General features: G+C 39.9%; 1 protein-coding gene across 8 annotated transcripts in view; it reads left to right on the top strand.

Annotated features, from left to right (window-relative positions):
- The window catches only part of PPP4R3A (protein phosphatase 4 regulatory subunit 3A), an 80,088-nt gene that overhangs the window by 53,523 nt on the left and 7,063 nt on the right, over positions 1 to 19,502 (top strand). For 6 of the 8 annotated variants that reach the window (XM_065593512.1, XM_065593513.1, XM_005285408.5 and 3 more), the window contains 8 exons: positions 5,945 to 6,022; positions 6,107 to 6,223; positions 6,831 to 6,947; positions 12,126 to 12,257; positions 12,373 to 12,475; positions 13,531 to 13,689; positions 16,478 to 16,647; positions 17,976 to 18,118. In XM_065593512.1, coding sequence (XP_065449584.1) covers positions 5,945 to 6,022; positions 6,107 to 6,223; positions 6,831 to 6,947; positions 12,126 to 12,257; positions 12,373 to 12,475; positions 13,531 to 13,689; positions 16,478 to 16,647; positions 17,976 to 18,118 — 1,019 coding nt within the window. The remainder of the gene's footprint in view (positions 1 to 5,944; positions 6,023 to 6,106; positions 6,224 to 6,830; positions 6,948 to 12,125; positions 12,258 to 12,372; positions 12,476 to 13,530; positions 13,690 to 16,477; positions 16,648 to 17,975; positions 18,119 to 19,502) is intronic. The other 2 variants (XM_024103158.3, XM_042858616.2) reach the window with 2 other exon arrangements.

Raw genomic sequence — 19,502 nt, 5'->3', positions numbered from 1 at the left:
TTGACAAATGATGTTAGAACACAATTTGTCAATGGTTATAAAACTTTAACATTTTGAATCTCAGTATCTACTGTCATTACATAATTACTTGACTCCCCCCGTAACTTCCCACAATCAAGAAAATTAAAATCAATTAAAAAAAATCTTAAAACCCATAATTTTGCACAACTGTGAACACTTTAAGCTTTTTTATTTTTATAAATTTAAAATAAACAAAAATACCTATTAAAATTATAAAAAAAAAAAAAAAAGTTTTGCCAAGCCTATCCTTGGCCTGTGTAGGTGGTGTAAGAAAGGCATTCAGCACATAATTGAATTTAAATTCGTTCTGTTTTTTTTCCCCCCATTTTCTTTTTCATCCCCTCCTAACTGCCAACAAGCTTGGTGTACCAGCATGCCCTATTCTAGTGATATCACAACTACCAAAAAAAACCCTCACTGGAACCTGGAGCTGACTAATTTTGAGAATGGGGGGAAGACAAGTAAGTGGTGTTTTTACTTTGTGACGCTCTTTTGCAACTTAAAAATATTATTTTATACATTTCTTCTCCCATTGGAGGCCATCAGTCCTATCCCTTTGTATTATAAAATTTAAAAAAAACCCTTGCAAAACTGCGCCATAGAGTGAGTAAACACCATTTACTTGACCCCCATTATTGGCTGGTTCTGTGTGCCAGCAAGCTCCTGTGATGTTTATAATGTTGCCTGAATAAAGCCTGTTGTTGGGCTCACTTGGAGTCTGATTTGTGTTTTCTAGGGATCTGAAGAATTTAATAGAAGGGGAGGAGCTATTTGGGATGTTGAGTGCATGGCCTTACTATATTGTAGTTTTCCTTTATTATACTTCTAGATCAGTTTTCAAACAAAGCAATTATTTTTGTTTAAGCCAGTCTTTTAAAAAGGGTGGAATAAATACAAGATTCTGTACATGTATGTTTATTCTCAGAGTGCATCATCCTGCTACCAGATCCACATGTAGTAATAGCAATATTCTGCTCTTTATTTTGAAAGTGCTTTACAGATGTTAATTTGTTTTGCAGCACCATTGTGATGTGAGTATATATTATCTGTAGGTGATTTGGGGGGAACTGAGTTAGAGAAGTTTAGCGATTTTGTCCAGATATTAAAGGAAGCGCATCAAGTTGAAATTAGACTGTCTCAGAAGGATGCATGCTGCAGCAGTAGGCTCAGAAATGCCAGGTTTAATTTATTTGCATTTTGAAATGCATTTTACAGAGCAGTTTACCATGCAAATTATCTGCTGCACTAAAGTAAATGAGGGCAGTTTTCCAATGGGAAATGGTTTAGTGAAATGATACATGCAAGTGTTGTTGTATATTGGTGGTATCAGAACTTAGTTTATTCTTTCTTCCATGCTGCAGAAATAGTTTGGATGTGTATGCCATCTTGAAAATATGATGGGTTCCTGTTACTACCAAAGCTATGCCTAAATGATAATGGAGAAATGTCTTAAGGGGGAAATTACTTATCAATAGTATATTAAAAGACCTGTGTGAAGGAGGATAGCTCAAGATCAAGGGGATGAGGGCACTTTAATATATATCACAAACTTGTGTCGGATTGGGGGAGGGATAGCTAAGTGGTTTGAGCATTGGCCTGCTAAACCCAGGGTTGTGAGTTCAATCCTTAAGGGGGCCATTTAGGGATCTGGGGCAAAAATCTGTCTAGGGATTGGTTTTGCTTTGAGCAGGGGGTTGGACTAGATGACCTCTGGCGGTCCCTTCCAACCCTGACATTCTATGTGGGAGGGAAGGGAAGGGTTATATAAAGCAGGTGCAATATTACAACAGGAGCAGCAACAATAGCACTATACTTAAGGCTGATACACCGTTTCTGTTCTAGGAACTTATTTGCTTGTAACTTTATTAAATTTTCACCTTTTGGGCTGAAATCTTCCAGAAGTTATCTCAGGGCTTGTCTATACTTACGCGCTGGTTCGGCGGCAGGCAATCGAACTTCTGGGTTCGATTTATCGCGTCTTGTCTGGATGCGATAAATCGAACTCAGAAGTGCTCCCCGTCGACTCCGGTAATCCTGCTCGCCGCGAGGAGTACGCGGAGTCGACGGGGGAGCCTGCCTGCCGGGTCTGGACCGCGGTAAGTTCGAACTAAGGTACGTCGACTTCAGCTACGTTATTCACGTAGCTGAAGTTGCGTACCTTAGTTCGATTTGGGGGTTTAGTGTAGACCAAGCCTCAGACCAAAAGGGAATATGAAGAAAGCAGGGAGAATAGGGTTTTGTTTTTTTGAGTGAGGGGTTGGTTCTTGTCTGTTTTTCCACAGCTGTGAAGTGGATAGACGTTGAAAGTTAATTTTGTTTCACAGAAATAGCCCTAATTGAGAAGTGTGTTAAAATGTTCCAGCAGGGAAAATTGCATTTAATTTGACAATTTGTCATGCCTTTGAAAACTGCATATGGAGCATATGCAATGTATTTTGTATGAGATTTTTTGCTAAAGTTCATGAAATATATAGCTAAGGAAGTCTGAGCTGCACATAGGTACATTTCTAATGTTAACTGTGTAGTGAAAAGTACAGTGGGCTACAGTGAGGACTTTGCAGGAGACCTTAGCTCAGTCTCTGCACAGACTTTATAAGATGCCAAAAGGCTAAGAAAAGCTGCTGCAATCTTCCAGAAGCTTAATGTACAAGCTTAACTTTCAGCATAGTCCCACTGAGTGCTATAATTGTACAACCATGTTGCTCATGTCCATTCCAAGACCCACCTGCCTCCCCTCTGTCGGAGTATCTGGCAAGAAGGAACCGAAGAGGCGGCGGGTCGGCAAGGACCTATATACACGGTCATGTAGGCGCCATTCCAGGGGGCTTCACGGCCGATGGGTACCGCAAGGGAAAAACCTTCTGACAATGGCACACGCAGTATGCACACGCCTACTTGGAATGGACATGAGCAACACATCTTGAACAGCAGTTACAAAAGGTAGGTAACTGTTTTATCTTTCACTTAGCTTTTATATATCAGTTTTCTATAAGGTGCTTTTATATATAATATAATACAAATATTGTGAGCAATGCATACCAGTGTTGCTTTCAGCCAGCAACACACCCTTTGTTAAGTGCATTTAATGGGCTGAGCTGTAACCACAAAGCTAATTGAGTTACAGTCACAGGTGGCCTATATTTTTCCAGCAAGTTCTTCTGTTATAATAACAGCAGCTTATTGTGCACGTCAGATACAGGATTTGTATGCATACCATAGGATGGGATTTTTCAAAAGCACTCATTCTTATCTTAACTCTACAATGACTTAAATGGGAGTAGGGTTAGACCATGGTTGAGAGCTTTTGAAAAAATCTCATCCACAGAAAACACTGTGTTTAACAGAGGTTTGAGGGGGAAATTGTATATTATATTTGCAATACAGTTTCATAAATTTTCAGAACAGAAGGTACCATTATTAGATCTACTCTGGCCATTTGTGTATCACAGGTAATTACATTTTGCTCCGTTACCTTCATTTTGAACCCAGTTACTTGGGTTAGACTAAAGCATGCCAGTACTCATGAGACTAAACAGTGTGCCACAAGCAGAGAACAGAAGAGATTAAGATACCACCAATGCATGAGGCCTTTGCAGTGGCAGGCAGTTGACTCTGTGGAATATACCCAGATGATCCTAGCTGCTAGGAAGTAGATATAGTATGCGATCAAAGAATACTATATTGCAGGGGTTGGCAACCTACGGCACGGGTGCCAAAGGTGGCACGCGAGCTGACTTTTAATGGCACGCTGCTGCCAGCCGAGGTCCCGGCCGCCGGCCCCGCTCAGCCCGCTGCTCTCCGACAGGGATTTCCACCAGGAAGGGCAGGCAGCCGCCGGCCAGGGATTCTTCCCGTGGGGCAGTGGAAAGGCACCTCGGTGATCTTGGATGTGAGTTCCGAAGCCCTTGCCCACGGGGCTCAGGGAGCAGTGGGGGGACTGGGCTCTGGGAAGCAGCTGCGTTAGGGTTCCCAGATGCTGCATGAGTGGCTTGTGCGACTCTCCTGGCCCCTGGACTTTAAAAGGGGGGCCTGGACTGGTGCAAGGCACCGCGAGTCGCAACTGGCCCCCCTCTTTGCATGGCCCTGCTGCCGCCTCATGCTCCCACTCTCCTCTCCCCTTTTCTGGCACTGCAACAGTCCAGGAGGGAGCCGTGTCCCTGACGTCCCTGAGCCAGCCGGGCAGCGGTGGGGTTGGACGGGTTTTCATTTTCATTGAAAGTTATGAGATTTAGTCTCCTAAATCACTTTTGAAAATGAGATTTGGGCCTAAATCAGAGAGGCATTTTGAAAATTTTACCCTAAGTGCTAAAAGTTGCATATGCAACCATAACTCTATAACCCTCTCTGTATGTATTACAATATAGCAGGGGTCGGCAACCTTTCAGAAGTGGGGTGCCGAGTCTTCATTTATTCACTCTAATTTAAGGTTTCGCGTGCCAGTAATACATTTTAACGTTTTTTAGAAGGTCTCTTTCTAGAAGTCTATAATATATAACTAAACTATTGTTGTATGTAAAGTAAATAAGGTTTTTAAAATGTTTAAGAAGCTTAATTTAAAATGCAGAGGCCCCTGGACCAGTGGCCAAGACCCGGGCAGTGTGAGTGCCACTGAAAATCAGCTCGCGTGCCGCAGGTTGCCTACCCCTGCTCTAGTGTGCTTGCTGCTGCTCATAGCTTTGCTAAGCTTCAGCAGCATGAACGTTAATCAATCTTGACTGCTGCCATTAAGAACCTTGTGAGCAGCAGTGGAATTGATAAGAATCTAATAATTTTCATTTGGTTTTCAGCATTCGCCCCTTTCCCAAAATCTTGGTGTTGAACTCTTCCTTTCCTCTCGTATCATTCTTAAGCTACTGGGTATAGTTATTTTAAGGTCTCTGGTAAAATTTCCAGGCCCTGTTTGAGTGGATGATATGGATAGGAGAGAGTGATTGATCAGGGTAGTGTGTTTGTTTTTTTTTTTTTTTTTTTTTAAACGTGATATTGAGACAGAGTCAGATAGAGAACGATTTTTGGGGGGAGGGGAGAGACCGAATAGAGGGGTGATAATCAGACAATATAATGTGGGGAGATTTGCGGATTGAGAGAGACAAGGAAAAGAGAAGACTGACAGATGACAACATAAGATATACCACAATTGGAAAGAAAATCAAATGAACCTAGGAAAGAAAATTGCATATAACAGCAGCAAGGAAAGGACACCTAGTCAGTTACATGTCACCTTGATTGATCGGTCCTTCAGCCCTCGTATAGATTGCACCGATCACAACATGTCTTCCATTAGTTACGTGTATTAAGTGGAAAGTTGATTAACATGTTACAAATTAAAGGGAAAATACAATACAACTGTATTTTCCCTTTAAAATTACTCTTGGGGAAATTCTGTGCCAAAAAATTAAAAATTCTGTGCACAATATTTTAAAATTCTGCAAATTTATGCATATATAATATCACACTAGTTTCAATTATTTTGGTAATTTATTTCAAAATATCTGTCTAATACAGACAAAAATAGATTTCCCAAGTGTTTGGTCTTTTTTTTGACAAATTCCTTACTAGGCAAATTAATAGAGAACTTTGAGTAATACATCTAAACTACAATACAGAAACTTATTTCCCTCTCCCCTTAGAAGCAGTGCAGCGGCTTGGGGCAGGGTGCTGTGCTGAACACAGCCAGCTGCTGGTCAGCCGCAGCTATCTGTTCTGGCACCACAGTGGCCTCTGGTGGGCAAAAGGTGGAACCGCAGCACTTTTGGGCAGAGTTTTTTTTTCTGCACAGAAAATACAAAATTCTGTGCCGGACATAAATTCTGTGCATGCACAGTGGTATAAAATGCAGGAGGCATGGCTTTGGGGAGTTAATATTATGAGGGTTAGCTTCAGTATTGTCAAATAAACACATGGCATTATCTTACTTTTGTAGGAAGATGAAAAATTTCTGACAGAATTGTTTGCACAATTAACAGATGAAGCCACAGATGAGGAGAAAAGACAAGAATTGGTAAGCATTTGTAAAATATTCATGAAGTGACTATTCATTGTCTGAATTTTGTTAATCACTAGCATGTTGTTTTCTACGTTTCAGGTAAACTTTCTCAAAGAGTTCTGTGCATTTTCTCAAACATTGCAACCTCAAAACAGAGATGCTTTTTTCAAAACATTGTCTAATATGGGTATACTGCCAGCACTAGAAGTCATCCTAGTAAGTTAATGCAATATGTATTTTTTTGAAATGACTCTTTGTAAATATTTGTTGTAACAGTTATATTTTTTTCATTTCAGTAAAGATAATTATTTAAAAAGTAGTTACAGCAACACTGCAGTGTCATGGCTTTCTGAAGTACTTTAGTGATTTGTTTTGTCTGAAAGGGATACTGTCATCTTGAAATTCAGTCCACTTTAAAAAAAAAAAAAAATTAAAGTAGTTTTAGGTATTACATCACTAAGTCCCCCTAGCAGTTTTTGTGAATTTGCAATTTTCCCCCCAATCTTTATTCCTTTTTCTGGTCTGTTTCTGTGTTCAAACTAAAACAGGGCTATGACCAATAAACCAGGGAAACTGTTCAACTGATTGCATACAAAGCTATCAATTAAACCAGAAAAAAAAACGGTGGAGGGGAGCCGTCATCTCTTATATATGGTGACTTTAGTTATTACTTGTAACAGTAATAGTTAATAATAATAAAAATTCAGACAGAACTATGATTTCTGAAATTGCTTCTGCTCATTTAAAAAACTACTGTTATGCCTTTCAAGTACAACGATTTTTGTTCTTTAAAGTACTTAAACAGTTTTACTTGACTTTCCAGGGTATGGATGATGCACAAGTGCGAAGTGCAGCTACTGATATATTCTCATATTTGGTTGAGTACAATCCATCCATGGTACGAGAGTTTGTTATGCAGGAAGCTCAACAGAATGATGATGTAAGTAGGAGGTCCTCTAAAGCTTTTTTTAGAAGGTTCATATTTGTCTCTATTAGTGACAACTCATAAAGTAGGATTTATTCATTTGACAAGTGTGGATTTGAAATAGTTTTCTAGAACCTTTCCTTTAAAAACAAACAAACAAAAAAACTATGGTTGGAAGGTTCTCTCTCGTACCCATCATGGTAGTATTTACAATAATAATATTAATCACAACACAATTATATAAACTACAGCTTACCCTATTTTATCTATTAATCTTTCATATTTGGAAAGATGACCATATTTCCTCATTTGCATAGCCTTCTTGGACTCCAGTCCTGCAAACACCTAGTCATGTTCCTTAACTTTAAGTGTATGAGCAGTCCAATGGGGCCTGGGCACATTCTTAAGTACTTACAGGATTGGGGTGTTTAAACAAAAAGTAACTTTTCTACCCTGCCAAGTTGCTTATTGGAGTGCACCAATTGATGTGTATATTTTAGGGCTGTCAAGCGATTTAAAAAATTAATCACGATTAATCGCACTGTTAAACAATAACAGAATACCATTTATTTAAATATTTTTGGATGTTTTTTACATTTTCAAATATATTGATTTCAGTTACAACACAGAATATAAAGTGTACAGGGTTCACTTTATATTTATTTTTTATTACAAGTAATTGCACTGTAAAAAACAAAAGAAATAGTATTTTTCAATTCACCTAATACGAGTATTGTAGTGCAATCTCTTTATCATGAAAGTTGAACTTACAAATGTAGAATTATGTACCAAAAAACCTGCATTCAAGAATAAAACAGTGTAAAATTTTAGAGCCTGCAAGTCCACTCAGTCCTACTTCTTGTTCAGCCAGGTGCTCAGACAAACAAGTTTGTTTACATTTGCAGGAGGTAATGCTACCCGCTTCTTGTTTACAATGTCACCTGAAAGTGAGATCAGGCATTCTCATGGCACTGTTGTAGCCAGCCTCACAAGATATTTACATTCCAGATGCGCTAAAGCTTCATGTGTCCCTTCATGCTTCAACCACCATTCCAGAGGACATGCGTGCATGTTGATGACAAAGGTTCTGCTCAATAACAATCCAAAGCAGTGCGGACCGACACATGTTCATTTTCATTATCTGAGTCAGATGCCACCAGCAGAAGGTTGATTTTCTTTTTTCGGTGGTTCGGGTTCTGTAATTTCCACATCAGTGTTGCTCTTTTAAGACTTCTGAAAGCATGCTACACACCTTGTCTCGCTTAGATTTTGGAAGGCACTTCAGATTCTTAAGCTTTGGGTCGAGTGCTGTAGCTATTTTTAGAAATCTCACATTGGTACCTTTTTTGCGTTTAGTCTAATCTGCAGTAAAAGTGCTCATTTTAAGAACAACATGTGCTGCATCATCATCCAAGACTGCTATAACATGAAATATATGGAAGAATGTAGGTAAAATAGAGCTGGGGACATACAATTCCCCCCCAAGGAGTTCAGTCACAAATTTAATTAACACATTATTTTTTTAACAAGCATCATCAGCATGGAAACATGTCCTTTAGAATGGTGGCCGAAGCATGAAGTGGCATACAAATGTTTAGATATCCCGCACATAAATACCTTGCAATGCCAGCTACAAAAGTGCCATGCAAATGCCTCTTCTCACTTTCTGGTGACATTGTAAATAAGAAGAGGGCAGCGTTATTTCCTGTAAATGTAAATAAACTTGTTTGTCTTAGGGTACGTCTATACTTACCTCTGGGTTCGGCGGTAAGCAATCGATCTTCTGGGATCGATTTATCGCGTCTTGTCTAGATGTGATAAATCGATCCTGGAAGTGCTCGCCGTCGACACCGGTACTCCTGCTCCGCGAGAGGAGTACTCTGAGTCGACGGGGGAACCTGCCTGCCGCATGTGGACCCGCGGTAAGTACCTTGTAGTTCGAACTAAGGTACTTCGACTTCAGCTACGTTATTCACGTAGCTGAAGTTGCGTATCTTAGTTCGAACTGGGGGGTTAGTGTGGACCAGCCCTTAGCAATTGGCTGAACAAGAAGTAGGACTGAGTGGACTTGTAGGTTCTGAAGTTTTACATTGTTTTGTTTTTGAGTGCACTTATGGAACACACACAAAAATTTACGTTTTGTAAGTTACACTTTCATAATAGAGATTGCACTACAGTACTCGTATGAGGTGAATTGAGGAATACTATTTCTTTTGTTTAGCATTTTTACAGTGCAAATATTTGTAATAAAAATAATATACACTTTGATTTAAATTACAACACAGAATACTATATATATATATATATATATATATATATATATGAAAATGTAGAAAAATATCCAAAATATTTAATACATTTCAATTGGTATTCTATTGTTTAACAGTGCAATTAATCACGATTAATTTTTTTGAGTTAATCACGTGAGTTACGTGCGATTAATCAACAGCCCTAGTAAATTTTAAGCTTTTTGTTTACTTTCTTCATTTTTGTAATAAACCTCTTGCAACAACTGTCATTTTTAATATGCATCCAGAGATTTTTTTTACTTGAAAAAATACATTAAAAAAACTTTGTTTTTGTAATGTATTTAGCAAGCCAAGTTCTCTAAAATACTTTGGATTATAGGATCAGAAATTTAGGGATGCAAGAGATGTCAGTTTCAAGAATTGTTAAGAAATGTGAAACAGTTCAATATTTAATAGCACTTAAATGAATCCTTGAATGATATATTAGGAATTTGCTTGTACAATATAATAAACAGAAGCTCTTTAATTTAAGTAAGATAGTGTATTAGTGAACAGCTATAGAATTGGGGCTGGACTAAAGTAACTGTAAAGAGCAAAGAAGGAAACTGAAAGCCATAGAAAGATGGAATTTTGAATAAAAAATGAACCCATAGCTGTTTAAAAATGTATTCTGGATCTAATATGCTTGGTATATATTTTTAGGTGCTTTATATACCTGTCTCCCATAATCTTTTTTGTGTTAGCTAAACAAATAAATAAATTGTACTACCTTTTATTTGCATGGTAATTTAAGATGATTCTGATCATAGCTCTATTTAATTTCTGTATTGGTGGCTTAAGACCGTAATAAATAGTGGGATAACTAAAATATTTTTAGTTCATATTTGGCCAGTTTAGTAGAAATATCCAGTGTTTCAAGTTCCTTTTAAAACTTGTTTTGTTTCAGGAAATAGCTTACTTTCATATTGTACAGCTAATTTTGTTTCTGTATGGAAAACCTCCTACAAATATGGAAGACAAGTTATAAACTAAAGCCCTGATCCTGCTAACATAAATTTGCTTAATTTTATTTGTGAGTTGACCCTTTGTCTTCAGTTGACTACTCAGCTGTGTAAAAGTAAAGCATGTACATAAGTGTATGCAGAATCAGGGCCTTAACCCATTGACAGATGTCTCAATTTCCAGATGGTCCTGCTGTTGCTGGTAATAGGACATGCAAGCACTAAGGGATTATATAAGAATTAGGGTTACCATATTTAAAAAATTAAAAAAAAAGGACACTCCACGGGGCCCTGGTCCCGCCCCTTCCCCCACACCCGCCCGCCCCAACTCCGCCCATTCCCCAAAGTCCCCGCCCTAACTCCCCCTCCTCCCTCCCAGCCACGCGAAAAGGGCTGCCCAAGTGCTACCGGCTTCACGGTTTGCCGGGCAGCCTCCAGACCCTGCGCCCCCGGCTGGGCGCTTCCCCTCCCAGGCTCCAGCTGTGCTGGGGAAGCGCTCGGGCTTCGGGCAGCCTCTATGCCTCCGGACCCTGCGCCCCCAGCCGGGCACTTCCCCTCCCAGGCTCCAGCTGCTGTGCCGCCGGAGCAGAGCAGCTGGAGCCCGGGAAGGGAAGTGCCCGGCCGGCGGTTTGGGGTCCGGAGGCATGGCGGCTGCCCGAAGCCGGTAGCACTGGCTCGGGCAGCTTGGCTCTTAAACAGAGCCGAAGTCTGAGTCAGGGGAGGAGCAGAGCAGCCGCGGGAGAGGAAGTGCCCGTCCGGTATTTTTCCCGGACATGTTCGGCTTTTTGGCAATTCCCCCCGGACGGGGGTTTGATTGCCGAAAAGCCTGACATGTCCGGGAAAAAACGGACGTATGGTAACCCTACGTGACTGGTGCCTGGGGCCGGGGGCACAGCTCCAGCCCCAGGGGGACGCAAATCCGGACAGTGCCGGCTCCCCGTAACGCGCTGGCGTCCACAACCCCCCTGGGGGGCGGCCCCCAGCCCTGCGATGGCTGCCGAGCGGTGCCCAGAGACACCCCCCCACCCAAAGGACAGGGGCCCGCGCCCCCCCTCCCCAGACAGCTTGCTGCCTCACAGGGGCAGGTTGGTCGCGTCGCAGGGGCCGCTGGGAGTTGTAGTTCTCGGCTGCTCCCCTCTCCCTGGAGCGTGAGGCCCGGCCGGACTACAGCCCCCAGCATGCCCTGGGCAGGAGCCAAGTGTCTCACTGAGATGATGTCACAGCGGGCGACCCACACACACAAATTCGGAGCTCCCAGCCTCCCTATTTCCCCGGACATGTCCGGCTTTTTGGCAGTTCCCCCCGGACGGGGATTTGGGGACCAAAAAGCCGGACATGTCCGGGGAAATCCGGACGTATGGTAACCCTATAAGAATGGAAATTTTTACTCTTGAACTCCTATTCTGCAAACATTTAAGCATTTGAGTAACTTTACACATGTGAGTAATCCCGTTTAGTTCAGGAGTTCCGTTTTGTTTGCAGAAATAGGGCCTTGCGTTGTATTTTAAAAGGACATTCAGGTTAAAACTCCTAATTTAAAAAAAAAAAAAATTCCATAAAGCACATCATATATTCAACTTAAGAATTTTAAGCACGTACCTTCTCACCATTTATGCTGTTTACCTTTCTTTGTATTTTCAGTTTAGACTAGTCTATTTTTTTTATCCAACTTTTTTATTTATCTGCCATTTGTAGTTGCTCTGAAAGATTCTCATGGATGAGTATAGTGCATCAGTATTAGAGATGCAAATAGAGTAGGTTTTCATGAGCATTTTTAAAAATACATTTCAAGGAGCGATTTCTTTTAGTCCTAAATTTTGTCCTAACATCTTTTATTTTACAAAATCTTAGTTTTGGGCCAAATTTGACCTGACAGTGTCCCTTTTAATTTTAGTTTTTCTTAGTCATAACTAATCTCTTCATTTTTATATCTTCTCTAATAGGATATTTTACTCATTAACCTCATCATAGAACACATGATTTGTGATACAGATCCTGAACTTGGAGGGGCAGTACAACTCATGGGTCTCCTTCGTACTTTAGTTGATCCAGAAAACATGCTGGCCACAGCCAATGTAAGTGCATTCCCAAATTCAAGTATGGTTGGGGTTTTTTGTGTGTTAAAATGCTGTTGGTAATATAAGTTACTTTCATATTAAAATATTAATGATATATTTTTTTATCCTTTAGAAAACTGAAAAGACAGAATTCCTGGGTTTCTTCTATAAACATTGTATGCATGTTCTCACAGCTCCCTTACTGGCTAACACAACAGAGGAGAAGCCTAGCAAAGGTGAGACTACTGTGAATGTTGGCAGTCATGTCCAAGGCTATTGAATTGTAGTACATAGAATAGAATAACTGTCAAAGGATGTCTGAAACGCTGCATAATCAGAATAAGAGTATTTCAAAAGAGTTGTCTGATTTGAACCAGAGAGGTGACTCAGAGCCAGGTGAAAATATTGGAAGTGTGCTTTTCAGTTACTCCTTTTGAAATGCATCTATTCAACAAAGAAAAATAAAATATAATTTTGAACCAGCTTCCAGAAAATGTTGAAATTGTATTTTATTTTTCTTTGGGTCTCATATGTCTTTGGGTCTTATAAGAGTCTGTACCTCAACTATGTTTCAAATCAACTAGTTTTACGTTTTTTTAGACGAAGAAATCTGAGTTCAAATTTTCCATTTCTTTCTCTCTCGTTCTTTAACTTATCATTCTAATGGGTTCTTCAATAATTTCATCTTTGATCTAGTGTAGTCTAGAAACCTTTTAAAAAACAACAGCAAACAAACAAACAAAAAAAACATTAACTTTTAAAATCTCTTACCTGCCTTTTAACAAATTCCTTTAGGCTAGGTCCACATTAGAAACTTTTGCTGGTATAGTAATGTCAGTTAGGGATGACTTTTTGGTACAACATTTCTATACTGGCAAAAGCCCTAGTATAGATGCAGTTATGTGGGCATAGCAGGGCTTTTACTAGTCTAGTTTATTTTGCTCACCAAATTGGTATAAACTATACTGGCAAAGGCACCTTTTTTTGTGGATATAATCTGTGTCTATAGTATAGGAGTGTTTGCTTGTGGAACAATCCTGGCAAACCTTTTCAGGTGTAGACTTTGGGTTTTGGTGAAAATACCAAATCACTCCAGGGATTGTATATTTGTTTTGTAAAGGTCTAATCGTGGCTTCCAGTTATTTACCTAAACTAGTTGCAGGAGAGCACAATGGCATTTAAGCATCTAGTTATCTGATTGCATCTGCAAATTTGGAGTCACTTTCTGAAAAGTAGGCCCTAAATATTCTTAAATTCATGTTCTTGTTAACATTTTGTTTTTTGTTTATAGATGATTTTCAGACAGCCCAGCTCTTGGCATTAATATTGGAATTGCTAACATTCTGTGTAGAACATCATACGTATCACATAAAGAACTATATTATTAACAAGGATATCCTACGGAGAGTACTAGTTCTCATGGCCTCAAAGCATGCTTTCTTGGCATTATGTAAGTTTGAATTATAGAGAATAAATTATTAGCTGTGTGAAGATTAATATTAATTCTTCAATTTGTATTTTACTGGAAGAAAAACACATTTACAGAAGGATGACAGTTACCAGTTCAGTACAAATATGCTACCTTTACAACTAGGTCTATATTTCTCATAGCAATTTGTTGATATGTTATTCCTAATGATGAGACAAGATGAAATTGAAAGAGGCTGTATTAATTAAACTAGCTAGGGGAACACTCCATAGGTTTTAAATAATACTTGCTTTAGAAAAAATTTCAAAAGCATTTTTAATTGGACATGTGGATCTCTATCTATAATAAATGTAACATTTTAAAATACTGAGGATCTTCACTGTTGATGCATGTTCAGATGCTTCTCCTGAGCTAGTATTTAGAATCTAGTAACAGTACATTGGTCAAGATCAGCACTTTTTGGGTTTGTTGATAAGAGCATTAGTCCACACCAGAGATGTGTAAATTCTAGTGTGTTGCACATTAACTGGCCTGGTTTGACCCTGCTGGCACGTACTAAAAGTTCCTTAGCGTGTATTAACATAGTCCCATTTAAAGCAGAATTATGTTAACACACATGAGAAAACTTTTAATGTGCATCAGCATGGTTCACATTGGCTGGTTAGTATGTGACAACCTAGTGCACTCTAGAATTAACACCTCTCAGATGTGGAGTAATGCACCTTATAGACAAGACCTTTGTTGTGCTAATGATAGTACTTCATTCTGGAGAGAAAGCACTTCTGGTGGTAAATGTCAATGAGCTTTGCACAACCATGTAAAGAAAATTCATTTCATTGTCAAGACTAATGGTGTCAAGACCCACACTCCAAAAAGTTAAGTGACTAAGGGCTTGTCTTCACTACCCGCCTGGATCGGAGGGTAGAAATCGATCTCTCGGGGATTGATTTATCGCGTCTCCTTGGGACGCGATAAATCTATCCCTGAATCGACGCGCGTACTCCACCAGCCCAGGTAGGCGTAAGCCGGATCAGATACGTCTAATTCAGCTATGCTAGTCCCGTAGCTGAATTTGCGTATCTGAAATCGATCCCCCTCCCGTAGTGTAGACGTAGCCTAATTGAGCAGTTGTTACTACTTTGCAAAAAGTTACTTGTAAATGTGAATAAAGAGTAGGATAGAAAGTTGAAAATTCACAGGGAAATAAATAGCTTGGAGTGAGGAGAGCTTTTTGAGTGTTCCATTGAAAATCATTCTGTCAGAATCAAAGCCCTTCAGTAATAACATTTCACACATGCATAGCTGGTCCATTTTCATCGCTTTTCACAAAACAATGGAGGGAAGGTTACCTGCATTAGCCCTGGTCTACAGTACAAACTTATGTCAGTATAACTACGTTGCTCAGAAGTGTAGAAAATCCCCATCCCTAGGCAATGCAGTTATACTGACCTAACTCCTGGTGTAGACAGCACTATGTCAAGTTTATAGCTACTGCCTCTCAGGGAGGTGGAGTGCCTGTGCTGACAGGAGAAGCTCTCCTGTTGGCATAGGTAGCGTATTCCCTAAGACTACAGTAGCGTGGCTGCACTGGTGCAGCGCTGTAAGTGTAGAGAAGCAAGCCCTCAGTTATGCACAGTAAGGTGCTGTGAGACCTCAAATGCTAAGGGAGTGCTGGAGTTCCTCAGAAGGGAGAGCCTTGAAGGAGATGTAAATAGATCAAGTCTCCACTGTGCGTTTGAAAGAGAGAGAAAATGCCATTTCTCATTTTAAAATAAAAGATTTACATTTCAAAAACGAATACAAAAATAATGAAATAGATCAGGGGTCGGCAACGTTCGGCACGCGGCTCGCCAGGGTCAGCACCCTGGCGGGCCGGGCCAGTTTTATTTACCTGCTGACGTGGCAAGTTCGGCCGATCGTGGCCCCCACTGGCCGCGGTTCGCCGTCCCGGGCCAATGGGGGCGGCGAGAAGCAGCGCGGGCGAGTGATGTGCTGGCCACGGCTTCTCGCCGCCCCCATTGGCCCGGACGGCAAACCACAGCCAGTGGGGGCCACGATCAGCCGAACCTGCCACGTCAGCAGGTAAATAAAACTGGCCCAGCTCGCCCGGGTGCTGACCCTGGCGAGCCGCGTGCCCAACGTTGCCGACCCCTGAAATAGATTGAAGACTCTCATTGGAAAATAGAAATTATGAGCAAAAGTCTGATTGGAGGGAAAATATGTTTAGAATTTGGTCATGAAAGGGTAGATGGCACAGGGAATACCAGTAGTTTATCCCTGTCTAAATTCCAGTGGGTTTCTAAATCTCAAAAGCATAGCACAGTAAGGTTGACAGTGTCTGCTCCAAAATGATAAAAAAAAATGATCACATCATAACCCAACCATGAATATTGTCAATGATTCCTGCATTGTTAAATGTTTTTCTTTTAAACTTGAACAGTTGTTTCAGTTACACACTAGTAGTGTAATTATGAAATGTGCCTAATTTACAGCATTCTATTTTGTTAAAGCATGTTCACTGAAAAGAGATGACCTATGAATTTAGGATTACTCTGAAGGATTTTTCCCCCCAGTAATATAAAATGTCATTACATTTCAGTTCTAGTTTCAAGAGCTACTGTAGATTTAATCCACAGGGTACTGGATATTTGAGTACGTAATCCATTACCAACAATGTAAAGCTCCGTGAGAGTTGGGATTGGGAGTATCCTTCTTGTAGTCAACTTGGAACAATTGCTGGGTTTTTTTTGCTTTTAAATGTAAAATATTAAAAATTCATGGCTTTTTAACAACCATTTCTATGTTTCAGGTGCCCTTCGTTTTAAGAGAAAGATAATTGGGTTGAAGGATGAATTCTACAACCGCTATATAATGAAAAGCTTTTTGTTTGAACCTGTGGTCAAAGCATTTCTCAACAATGGATCCCGCTATAATCTGATGAACTCTGCTATAATAGAGATGTTTGAATTTATTAGGGTGGTGAGTACTGTCTTGAATTGACAATTTAATGTTTATAAATACATCATGTATACTTCGAGTTAAATAGACTTTAATTTATGATACAATTATGGATGCCCACTTACTTCTGATGGTGTTCAAATGAAAGCATCATAATAACGTGACCACTAGAAATCCATAATTTAAGTGAAGTTTTGTATGTACCACTGTTTGAAAACACTGCCTTTGTTGTCAAAGCTCTACATTCAGTGGATGTATAGTGTTGAAGTTGCTCTCCATTGTGCCCAGACTTAAAAATGCAACCGCTGTATAAACTAACTCTGGATTTAATTATTTTTTTCTGGAAAATATTAAAGAATAGATGTGACTTGAAATTTCACACATGGACACACTAATTGTGAGCTCTGGTGCAACTATAGTAATACTAAAGAATATGGAGAAGTGTGTTAATCTAACTGATATAAATGTTGGCCCCCAAGATTTCTGGCTGGGCAATAAGGGACTAGTCAGTTCCCTCCAGAGAACTGTTCCTCCACCTGCCACCTTCACCCAGACCCTAGCAAGATGCTGTCTGGTTTTAAGATCCACAAGGGGGAGGGGCAGCCTGATGTTGGGTTGGGGTAGGGGTCTGGAGGACATTCATCATTCCCCACTAGTTCTGTAGGAATTACTTGGGAAATGTAACATATCCTGGAGCTTTAGTAACTCTCTGTGATGGGGATCATCCCACTTACATGGGGGGGGGCCCAGGGTAGTCAAGGCCTGGGATAGTCATTGTTGGTAGCACCATTTCAGGGGAGTCAAATTTCCCCTTGTCTTCCCTCTGACATAAAGATATAATTTGTTTGTTTGTTTTCCTTTTTTTGTTGAGGGGTGATTGTTGTTTATTCTAGAGAGGGAGAGGGGGAAAATAAAGGTATTGACTTCCTTGTTTAGTTATTACAACAGATATAAGTAGACTGACTGACTTGTAAAAATATGTGTAAATTGCCATACAGAGATCTTAATTTTTTTTAGAGTTGCTTTCATTGTTTTTATACTGGCTTTGTAGACAGTTTTTTTTACTTAAAGTTTAGAAGAATTTATTAATACAAAACTGTTACTGTTCTCTTTTTATCAAATTATTTATCAGAAGTTAAGTACCAGATTTCAGCTACACTGGTATATACAATGGTTTTTTTAAAATTAAATAAATTAGTATGCCATACTTCGAAGGCATTTTAGGAATATTGCATCTTTTCCATATCTTTCAGTTATATCCTGCTGTATTTTTATTACAGTAACAAGATAAATTAATTGTCTTGAAGAATTAAAAAGTCACTGTGTTTTTGATTGTACTTTTCTTATAGGAAGATATAAAATCATTAACCGCTCATGTAATTGAGAATTACTGGAAAGCACTGGAAGATGTAGATTATGTGCAGACATTCAAAGGATTGAAACTACGATTTGAACAACAAAGGGAAAGACAAGATAATCCCAAACTTGACAGGTAAATATACATTTAAATGTATTCATTAATACTTCCGTGATAAATTGTCTTTGAGGATATAGGCGTTTGGATTTCTGTGCACTAGCAGGGCAGCCATAAATAATTCAGACCCTTTGCTGTTTGCAGCTCAGGTCTTGCTGAACAGATCTGATTGATAGTGTGATTTCCAGATCTGTGTTGCTCAAACACTTGGTCAGTGTTCAACCTGATATTTTTGAATTATTTATATTGTGGTTTGAACACATTGAGAACACATTTGAATGAAATTATGCATGTTACCCATTCTAGAAGTTTAAATTTCAGATAGAGTTGCCAACTTGGTAATATATAAAAACTGGACACTCCAGTGGGAGTGCCAGAACCTCCCCTATCCTCCCACTTCCCCCTGAGGCTCTGCCATGCCCCGCCTCTTCCCACCCAGGCCTTGCCCCTGCCCCACCTCTTCCTCCTGAGACTCTACCCCCCACTTGCTCCTCTTTCCCCCTCCCCCTGTCGCATGCTGCTCTTCCACTCTGCATGGGTCAGGAGGGACTTACCTGCTTAGCCGGTGCTGGCATCTGCAACTACCTGATGCAGGTAGGAGGCAGCCGTGGCTGAGTAGGAGCTGGCGCGGGTGATGACTCAGCACCTTCCAGTCTCTCCCATCTGCAGTAACTGAACTTTCGGTGTCCAGTCAGTAGATCTGACCGGACACCGTGAGGTCCTCTTTTCGACCGGCATCCAGCCACCCTAATTTCAGAACATGCTATGTTATTTTAATGTATATTTGACTTCATTCTGAGAGGTTTCTTAACTCTGATATTTCAGTTGAGTGTCTGAAAATTTAAGCAAAGGAGCAGGATTACAGCAGATTTGTTTTAAAATACCAGAACTGTTTTTAATAGAACTACCATGTTCTAGAGTGTGCTAGAATATACAGTACTTTGTGCTAATATGTTGTGTTACTAATAATTCAGAGTAATAATATTTCTCTAATGCCTGGTAAACTGAGCATTTCAATATACGTAAAACTCAAACCCTAGAGCTTTTATATTAACATGCGTGTGGGAGGGGCGAACATTCAGTCGTATCGTAGATTTCACATCTGAGGAAGCTGTTTTGTTGACAGTTATTCCCACATTTAAAGGCACCACATTATCTCTACTTCATTTATTGATTTGTCAGCATAGAAAAATCTGATTTAGAGGTGCATTCCCCTTAATTAAAAAAATAAACAAAATTCTCTTTGCCCCTTTATGGCATTAGCCTAACACAGAAGAAATCCCCCTCTCTTATTCAGTTAGAAAAAAACAAAACACTAAGAGCTAAATTGTCCTTTGCGTTTAGCCCAGGCTAAGGGATAGCTCATAGTTGTGCTGCCTCAGAGCAGCCCAAGGAAAGAATT

Source organism: Chrysemys picta, chromosome 4 (genome assembly GCF_011386835.1).
Source record: "Chrysemys picta bellii isolate R12L10 chromosome 4, ASM1138683v2, whole genome shotgun sequence".
Taxonomy (NCBI): Eukaryota; Metazoa; Chordata; order Testudines; family Emydidae; genus Chrysemys; species Chrysemys picta.
Note: the sequence above shows the minus strand (reverse complement) of the source record. Positions and strands in the feature narration are given on the sequence as shown.